The 10,550-nt window shown below is 40.7% G+C and overlaps 1 protein-coding gene across 1 annotated transcript in view; it reads right to left on the reverse strand.

Moving 5' to 3' along the window:
• TOP6BL (TOP6B like initiator of meiotic double strand breaks) overlaps positions 1-10,550 on the reverse strand; it is a 70,190-nt gene that overhangs the window by 200 nt on the left and 59,440 nt on the right. The window contains exons 14-15 of the mRNA XM_079105369.1: positions 4,002-4,080; positions 52-278 (exon numbers count right to left, since the gene is read on the reverse strand). Of these exons, the coding sequence (XP_078961495.1) occupies positions 52-278; positions 4,002-4,080 (306 nt within the window). The remainder of the gene's footprint in view (positions 1-51; positions 279-4,001; positions 4,081-10,550) is intronic.

Below are 10,550 nucleotides of genomic sequence, written 5' to 3' on the forward strand. Positions count from 1 at the left end.
GTGCCCACACTGCCCGCCGCGCCCTTCCACGCGCCGTGCTCGCCCGGGTACCTCGAGAAGGCTCCCGGGGCTCGCCCTGGCCCGTGCCGGGGCCCGGACGTGGACCGCTCGGTGCTCCGCCCTGCTCATGGTGAGGGAGGCCGCGGTGGGCTCCACGTGGCGCTGGGAGACCTGTGGCGTTCCCCGGACGCTGGCAGAGTGGGGAGCTTCCCTTTCCTCCACGCTCTGGTGCAGGCTTTCCCTCTTAAGCCTCTTATTTTCTGCTTGCCCGCTGACCTCTAGGAGAAAACAGGACCACCTCATCTTACATGAAGACCCCTCCCACCCCATCCCCATCATCTGGTCCAGTCCAGAGCAAAACTCTTCAAGCTCTTCAGGAGCAAGCCGAGGCTGTAGAACGATTTCAACCTACCTGGCCCCTTGAGCTGGGCCCTGGAAGGGGCCTCTGGGATCCTTCCAAGCCCTCACTTGGAGGCCCAGGTCTCCTCAATGACTTTTTACCCATAGATTGTCCATGGAGTCTGGGCTATCGAGCTCCTTCCTCCTGGCCACGCTCTGGTTCCCCTGGCCCAGACAGGCCTCACCTCTCACCTGCAGTGCCCATAGGCAGCTTTCTATTCTAACTGATTTGCTTATGCAAACTTCAAGCGAATGTGGATCAGTAGATTATTCTGGAGCAGGTCCTGGGAATGTAGATCAATGAGGTTTTCCCTGGGAGAAGCTTATAGGTACTGGAGGGATACAAAGATGTGTACACAGCCCAGGGGTAGAACAGAGAAGGAAGCTTAATCATGGGAAGGTGAAGAAAGGATTCCCTGAGGAGATGCCAGAGCTGGGGATTGGGAGGATGAAGAGAGATGTGCCAGACAAGGGAAGGAAAAGGAACTCCACCCTGAAAGTCATGCAAATAAACTTCATATAAAGGCTAAAAGAACCTACATAGAAGGTGTGGGGTCCTAGCAAATAAATTTGAGAGGTTTACAGGATGCAGAGAAGGCTAAGACATAAATTTTTTATCCATAGGAAACAGAAAGCCAGTGAAGAGTTTTAAGGACTGGGAAAATGTATGGTTGATTTTATATTTTAGAAAAATCACTCTGTCATAAGTTTGCTGGTATCAAACTAGATGCAGGAAGACCTCAAGAGCCCAGGGAAAGTGAAGGCACTGGGGGTTGGGGCACCCCCAGGAGTCAAAAGTGTTCATCAGGCCACCCTGACAGGTGTGGGACATGGGAATGATAGGCCTCTCAAATGAATCCAGTTATACCTGTAAAAAACTAGATTATATAGTGGTACTATTAATGACAGCCTAAAGTAAAAGGAGCTGATCTTGGTAGGGTGGGGGTTGCAGAAGGAAGCCATCAGAAAAGAAGAAACAGGTACCAATGGGACCTCCCTGTGGAGCTGCCTAGAGCAGATAAGGCTCCCTTCTGGCACTTAGGGAAGAACTGGGCAGGTCATACCTATTACAGAATCTTGAGCCCAGAGTCAGTGGTCAACAGCTGGAATGGAAGATAATGATGGAATGTAGGATGAGCACTGCTGAATAATGACCACAGGAAGGTAGTGAAAGAAAAAAGCTCAAAAAGGGGAACCAGGTGAGTCAGTCTTACAGTGCCAAATTCTGTAAATAGTTCAGATATGATAAAAGTAAGTGCACAATATGGTAATTAAGAGGACTTCCATAATGAGAGAACTTGCAGTTGCAGAAGCCGTAGGGAAAGCAAATACTCTTAAGTTCAGGAAAGTGTGAAGAAGGAAAAAGGGGAAGAGGGTACATGCCGCTTCTTCTTTTTTTGAGAACGTTGGTTGAGATGGGCTAGAGAGAGACAGGATAGGTGGAGAAAGTCCAAAGTCATGGGAGATGTCCTTTTGAAGAAATGAAGGATTGATCTGCTAAAGAAAAAGAACTCAGAAGAGAGAGAAAGGTACAAAAGTGATAACTGACACAAGCAGGTCCTTAGAAAGCTGAAAGGATGATTTCACCCCAAGCCTGAAGGGGAAAGTTCCCTTACTGATAAGGCTTTATAGTGGGAGAAATAAAAGTTGGGCAAGTTTATGGAGAAAAAAAGTAAGTATAAAGGAGGAGGCTGTGTTGCGGGGAGAGGCTGGGGAGACTTTTAAAAGAATGGAGGGGCCATTAAAGAGAGGGCCAGAAAGAAGAGAAAGGACTGATAAAGCAAAGGCTCCTGAGAATGGGCCACAAGTGTCCCATGGCATCAACACAGTTATTCAGCAGTTTTCTTCTTCAGTCTCCATGCGGGGCACATAATGCATGCTGCTGACAGCTGCAGGTTTGTTAGGGAAGAATAACTCAAAATAATCTTTGAGGAGGTCCCACCAAGTTATAAGCGACCAGATTTTAAGGCTCATGTTGCACAGCAGAGAAAGCATGGGCTCTGGAGGCAGCTTGCTGAAATTAAGCCCTCTATCTGACCTCTGAGCCTGAGTTTTCTCATCTGTGAGAGGAGCAGCACAACCCACAGGGTCACCATAAGGACTAGATAAGGGTTTGGGAAGAGCCCAGCATCTCCCAGGATCCACAGAAAGTGCTGAACTAAATGTTAATATTCTTCCTTCTAAGAGAAGATACCTATTCTTTTGCCTTTCCTCACTACATACAAACTGCAAAAAAATTTTTTTAAATCTCCAAATCTAAATTTATAACACTAGATTATATGCTTTATACAAGCCTTCACTGTGGCATTCTTTTCAGTAACAACAGCCCCCACAACATTCAAAACATGGTTCAATGGAAAGAATGATTCAGGAACACATCTTGGGCCTAAGCATAGACAGCGTGCACTGTGCTGTAGATGTATCCTAGAAAGAGGGATTTACCAACAGAACATAGGAACTAAAGTTACAGTCCCCAAATTTCCTCAAGCCCAGATACTGTTTTGTCTGAACGACTCAATCTATAGGAAGGCATCCTTGCTAATTTGGCTCTTCTAGAGGTAGATCAGAGCTAGGCTGCCTGGACTTGAATTCTGGCTCTGTCATTTACTAGCTGTGTGATCTCATGTAAGTTTATTGGCATCTCTCTCAGCCTCAATTTCCTCATCTATAAAATGAGAATAATAGTGCTATACTGCATAGGATTGTTTTTAGAACTAAGAGCATTAGTTAACTTTAAAAAAATCCAGAATAGTGCCCAGCACTTGCCAGTAACTATTCATGAGAACCACTATTACTGTTGGCCCTGCAGGCTGTGTTGGGTGGAGGCAAGTCTGAAGAAAAGTCTACAGTGTAACTGCCATCACATCACGCACCCTGACACCTCCTTGTAACAAACATCAGAGTTGAGGTGGGATCCATAACCAAGAGCAGCTTCCAGAGCTCAAAAGAGCAACAACTAAAATGTGGAAGAGCTACTTCATCAACACTAATGATCAAGAAAAAATACAGGGCTGGGGAGATAGCTCAGCCGGTGGAGTGCTTGTGTTGCAAGCACAAGTCCCTGAGTTCGATCCCCAGCACCGTTAAAAACAACAAACAAACAAACAAACAAACAACAAAAAAAGATACAAAGCCAGTGTGGTGGTGCATGCCTGTAATCCCAGTGGCTTGGGAGGCTGAGGCAATAGCATCACAAGTTCAAAGCCAGCCTCAGCAATTTAGCAAGACCCTAAGCAACTTAGCAAAAGCTTGTCTCAAAATAAATAATAATAAAGGGCTGGGGATAAGGCTCAGTGGTTGAGTGCCCCTGGGAGCAAAAAATAAATAAATAAAATAAAAATAAAAAAGGGAAAGATAAGGGAATTAATTGGACTCAGAATCCTGAAATCTGCTTATTACCTCCCCATCCAGTGCACCTATCTGTAACTGCATAACCTGTATTAGAAATTTCTGATCCTATCTCAGAAGTCCTATAATGGCAGTGGGAGCCAACCCAAACAAATCCCAGAAAGATGTTGATGAAGGTGTAGTGGAAGCTTGAAACCAGATGTCCTACCTCCCCAGTTTCAATCCAGGGCTTACCTGGAAAGCTGAAGCTTTACCTGCAAGGAGCTCTAGGCTGTTGCTCTCATGTGCATCCTCAGTGGTCTGGGCTGAATCCTTTTTCTCTGGAGTCGCCTGCTTTAAAAATCAAAATTCCCAAGTGAGTTATTCAGAAGCACAAATGAGCCCAGTGAAACAGGAGCGTGCCTGGTGGCTTAGCCAATCCCAAAGGGCTATCCTTCGCCTGGAACTCCCTCTTAACTTCATCCTGGCTCATGGATCCCCCTACCTGGCCTCCAACCTTCAAGGCTCCCTTCTGTGGCCTCTTCTGCAGCTCACTCTCGCACTGCTGACATATCCTTACTTCCTCTGAACTTCAGACACTTGCCTACTATTTGCTCCACTCTTCAGGCTCTGAAGTACACTCTGTATGCTCATTCATCTTTTTTTTTTTTTTTTTGCCACTGAGTTACATCCTTTTTATTTTCATTTTGAGGCGGGGTCTAAGTTGCTCAGGCTGACCTTAAACTTGCAATTCTCCTGCCTCAGCCTCCCATGTAGTCAGAATTACCAGCGTGCAACACTGCACCCAGCCCCCTACTCATCATTCTTGTGTGCATATATCCATTTTATATACCTTGACTCACTTGGAAGATCTGTCTTTTTATAGCTAGTAGAGTGCCTTACGCAGGGTAAGTGTTCAAACGACTGACGGGGACAGTCAAACCTGGGAAGCCACAGGTACATATTCTGTAGTCATGTGTAGCCCTTCAGAGCTCTGCCACACTGGCTGGACCAATCTGGACAGAGAAGCAGAGATACTTACTAAGACCAGAACCCAATTTTCCCACTCCTCATTTTTCTTTTCAAGAATACAAAGTTATAAAAATATATATTCTCTTGATCAAAATTAAAAGCTTGTGCTTCAAACACTTGAAAAGTAAACCCAATAAGAATAGGAGAAAATATATGCAAAGCATATCTGATAAGGTACTTCTTTATCCAGAGTAAAGAATTCATAGCCGCACATAAAGTAACAACCCACATTTTAAAATGGACAAAGGATATGAATAGATGTTTCTCCAAAGAAGGTATATAAACTGCCAATAAGCACATGAAAAGATGCTCAACATCCTTACTCATTAGGGAAATGTGAATCAACACCACTGAGATACCATTTCACTGCAGATTAGGATGCGAAGAAACTGAAACCACTGCAGAGCTGGCAGGAATAGAAAATGGTATAACCACCTTTGGAAAATGGTTTGGAAGTTCTTCAAAAATTTACACAGGGCCAAGTGTGATGGTACATGCCTGTAATACCAGCAACTGTGGCAGCTAAGGCAGGAGGACCACAAGTTCAAGGCCAGCCTCAGCAACTTAATCACAACCTGTCTCAAAATAAAGGTCTGGGAATGTAACTCAGTGGTAAATCATCCCTGGATCCAATTCCCAAAACCACACAAAAACTGTTAAACTTGCTGGGAGGGTAGCTCAGTGGTACAGCATGTGCTTATTAGCACACGCAAAGCCCTGAGTTCACTTTCTTGCACACACACACAAAATAAACAGTGTTAGCATATGAACCAGCAATTCTATTTCTAGATATATACCCCCCAAAATAACAAAACATGTCTACATCAAAATATTCACAGCAGCAACTATTCTACCTTTTCTTTAGAAATTAAGTTGAGGGATTGGCTCAAAAGTAAAAGAATTTTTTTTTTTTTTTTGTGGTGCTGGGGATTGAACCCAGGGCCATGTGTTTGTGAGGCAAGCACTCTACCAGCTGAGCTGTCTCCCCAGCCCAAGGTAAAAGAATTTTATGTATAATCCTTGATTTTGTAGTATATAGTTGAAGCCACTGGGTGCCACTCTTACACCACTGAAATGGCCACTTATTTATCACTAAGTGGCCATTACCAGAGGGAACCAGTGATGATCATGTGTGTAGCTAGCTTAAGATCACTCTTTTTCTCTCTTTTTCCTACCCAGTACTACATAATCAAAATGTTACTGGGCTTTGGAGCCAGGAGATGTCAGTACAAATTGTGGCCTTGCCATTTCCTAGCTGTGACTATACACAGACTGCAGAAGTTTTGTAACCAGTTTCCTTATCTGTAAAATGGGACAATCGTGTTTTTTCATAACATCTTTGTGGAGATTAAAGTAGAAATCTTGGCACAGATTAGGAAGCTAGTAAATGCTCCTTCCAAGACCTAGGGCTACTAGTAAGGTCTCTAGTTTACTAGCCATCTGCCAAGTTAACTGGGTTATGAATGGCCCAAGGCTCTGAGCCATCACTATAGCCAAAGAACTGGGTAAAGAGGTCAGACTGTCTTTCTCTCTTTTTTTTTTTTTTTTTTTTTTTTTTTTTCTAGGCTCTTGCTAGGATATTGGAGATCTGAACAGTAGGGCCTCAGAAACTGAAATATTCCCAGATCCTGAGGAATCTCTCTCTATCCTAGGTCCCAGGTCCTGTGACTATGGCACATGCCTTATCCTGAAGATACAGATGACTAAAGTGAATTGAATTGTACTCTCCTTCCAAAGATATATCCAACTCCTAATCCCCAGAACCTGTGAATATGAGCTTATTTGGAAGAAAGGTCTTTTTAGATATAATTAAAGATTTGAAAATTCATGCCTGAATTAGGGTGGGCACTAAATCCAATGATAAGTGTCCAAATAAGACAAAGGCAGAGGGAGACTTGAGCAACAGAGGAGAAAAGGCTAGGTGAGGATGGAGGTAGATATTGGAGTCATGCTAGATGCGAGTCAAGGAAAATCTCCCAGAAGCTGGAAGCAGCAGGAAGGATTCTGCTGTACAGCCTCTGGAGGGTGTACTGCCCTGCCCATACCTTGATTTCAGACTTCTGGCCTCAGGAACTGTGAAAGAATAAATGCTATTGTTTTTAAGCTATTAAGTTTATGATACTGTGTTATAGCATCCCTAGGAAATGAACACAATGGGCATTAGTTTAAAATGCTCAAGGTGTGGGCAGCAGCTCTCCAAGTTGGAGGGAAAGCAGTATTTGAGAGTATTTGCAGTGAAGGAACAGATACATTCTTAGGAAGGTGCTTCCTACCGGATTCACAAGGTCATGATAAAAGCTGGGGTGAAGAGAGCATTAACAGAAGCTCACTGTTGCTGGGCCTTTCCAGTCACACTGAAGAGGAAGATGCACAAATCTATGAAATGTCATAATCCTTTGGTGCCCAGGCACCTAAACTTCCCCATTAAATCAGACAGGCAGAGGAAGGAGGGGCAGAGAAAATCAGAGGACATGCTAAAGGCCCTGATATTCTCTTAGAAACAGTGTATATAACTGACAAAAAGTAAACTGCATGCATATAAAATGTAGAGTTTGGTAAGTTTCGACACATACATATCCTGTGGAACTATCACCCACAAGTTTCCTGCTGCCCTTCATAATCTTTCCCTTCAACTTTATTACCTCCCATCTTCAAGCAACCACTGACATAAAAGTATAGATCATTTTATAGAATTTTGTAGAAATGCAAGCAGAGGGTATGCACTCTTTTCTTTAACTAAACACCCATTTTTATTTCCAAATAGCCCAAAATAACCACATCAAGCAACATAATCTCTTAAAAAAGAGTAAGGAAACATATCAAACATTAGCTTTTGAGACACTTGGTTTTTCTTCTATATTTATTGTTTAATTTCAAATGTTATATTTAGTCTAATATTATTAGTTATAACATTTTATTTTCCTGCTTTATTAATAAAATTAATAAAGTACTTTATTCTAATATATTGGTTGCTCTAAACATTTATAGCTATATATATATATAATTGATAGTAAAATTACTTTTAAGTATTTTTTTTAGTTGAGATTGGACACGACACATTTATTTATTCATTTATTTATTTTTATGTGGGGTTAAGTATTGTAACCAGTCCCTCACATATGTGAGGTAAGTGTTCCACCACTGAGCTACAGTTCATAAAATTACTTTTTAAAAAATATTTTTAAGTTGTAGATGAACACAGTATCTTGGGGGGTGCTGAGGAGCAAACCCAGTGACTTACATGTGGTAGGCAAACACTCTACCACTGAGCCACAACTCCAGCCCCATAAAATTACATCTTGAACTGCTTATATTTTAAAATAATTTGACATTTAGGAACAAATATAAAATACTGTTATAGCAAAGGAACCCTCTTTGTATGAGTTGTAGAAGTAATCTCTGCAATTTAGATTGAAATTATGTAATTTCTTATTTGGTATTTTTAATTCTTGCTACAATGCCTGATAGACTGTACATTAAATTATCTCTGTAATCACATTCAGAATTTTGGTTGATCTGTCCACGGCAACCTAGATTTCACTTTTCCTTAGTTTATGATACAAAAAAGAAAAATAGTAACTGAAATGCCATGTATTTTTAGAGTTAATATTGAGGTATGAAAAAACCATAAAAGGATTAGTGAGTATGGAAAAGGTTTTAGCTAAATGTAATTAACATCTGTGCCAGCATTATTACTTTTATAAAATTAAATTAGTTTTTAACTGATACATTAAAACACAAAAATTAAACATATTAGTGGGGTACTATATGATGTTTCAATATATGAATATATTACATAATATGCAAATCAGGTTAATCAGGAATCTCTTCAAACACTTACCATTTCTTTGTGGGGAAAAGAATCAAAATTATTGCAGTCAAAAAATCTCTATTAGATAATAAAGAAACAATAAAATTAACTCAAGTCTGATTCTATTTCAACCTGCATATGTATCTACATCAGAAAATATCTGTTCCCTCTAAAAACTGGAACAAGACAGGGATGCCCTCTTTCACCACTTCTATTCAACATCGTCCTTGAAACACTTGTCAATTAGGCAGACCAAAGAAATTAAAGGGATACAAATAGGAAAAGAAGAACTTAAGCTGTCACTATTTGCTGATGATATGATCCTATATTTAGAAGATTCAAAAAATTCCACTAGAAAACTTCTATAACTAATAAATGAATTCAGCAAAGTAGCAGGATATAAAATCAATATGCATAAATCTAAGGCATTTCTATTAATAAGTGATGAATCCTCTGAAAGAGAAATTAGGAAAACCACTCCATTCACAATAGCCTCAAAAAAAGTAAAAAACTTGGGAATTAATCTAACAAAAGAGGTGAAAGACCTCTACAATGAAAACTGCAGAGCATTAAAGAAAAAAATTGAAGGAAACCTTCGAAAATGGAAAGATCTCCCATGTTCTTGGATAGGCAGAATTAACACTGTCAAAATGGCCATTCTACCAAAGGTGCTATACGGATTCAATGCAATTCCAATTAAAATCCCAATGACATTTCTCATAGAAATAAAGAAAGCAATCATGAACTTCATATGGAAGAACAAGAGACCTCAAATAGCCAAAACAATCCTGAGTAGAAAAAGTGAAACAGGAGGTATCATAATATCAGACATTAAACTATGCTACAGAGCAATAGTAACAAAACCAGCATGGTATTGGCACCAAAATAGACAGGCAGACCAATGGTACAGAATAGAAGACACAGAGACAAAACCACATAAAGACAGTCACCTCATACTAGACAAAGGAGCCAAAAACATACAATGGAGAAAAGATAGCCTGTTCAACAAATGGTTGGCAAAACTGGAAATCCATATGCAGTAAAATGAAATTAAACCTGTATTTCTCACCCTGCACAAAACTCAACTCAAAATGGATCAAGGACATAGGAATTAGACTAGAGACGCTATACCTAATAGAAGACAAAGTAGGCCTGAATCTTCATCATGTTGGCTAAGGATCAGACTTCCTCAACAAGACTCCCAAAGCACAAGAAATCAAAGCAAGAATCAGTAAATGGGATGGACTCAAACTAAAAAACTTTTTCTCAGCAAAGGATATGGAGTGTGAAGAGAGACCCTACAGAGTGGGAAAAAATCTTTTCCAAGTGCACTTCAGATAGAGTACTTATCTCCAAAATTTATAAAGAATTTGCAAAACTTCACACCAAAAATACAAAGAACCTAATCAATAAATGGGCCAAGGAACTGGACAGACATTTTACAAAAGAAGATATACAGGCAATTAATAAATACATGAAAAAGTGTTCAACATCTCTAGTAATTAGGGAAAGGCAAATTAAAACAACTCTTAAGATTTCATCTTACTCCAATTAGAATGGCTATTATCAAGACCACAAACAATACTAGATGTTGGCGTGAATGTGGGGGAAAAGGCACACTTTTACATTGCTGGTAGAGTTGCAAATTGGTGCAGCCACTCTGGAAAGCAGTGTGGAGAATCCTCAGAAAACTTGGAATGGACCCACCTTTTGACCCAGTTATCCTACTCCTCAGTTTATACCCAAAGGACTTAAAATCAGCATACTGCAGTAACACAGCCACATCAATGTCTATAGCAGCTCAGTTGACAATAGCTAGATTGTGGAACCAACCTAGATGCACTTCAACAGATGAATGGATAAAGTGAAATAAGCCAATCCCAAAATACCAAAGGCCGAATGTTTTCCCTGGTAAGTGGAAATGATATATAATGGGGGCGGGGGTGTGGGGAGTGGGAGAAGAATGGGGGAACTTTAGATT

The sequence above is a fragment of the Sciurus vulgaris genome, assembly GCF_902686455.1.
Source record: "Sciurus vulgaris genome assembly, chromosome: 11".
Lineage (NCBI taxonomy): Eukaryota > Metazoa > Chordata > Mammalia > Rodentia > Sciuridae > Sciurus > Sciurus vulgaris.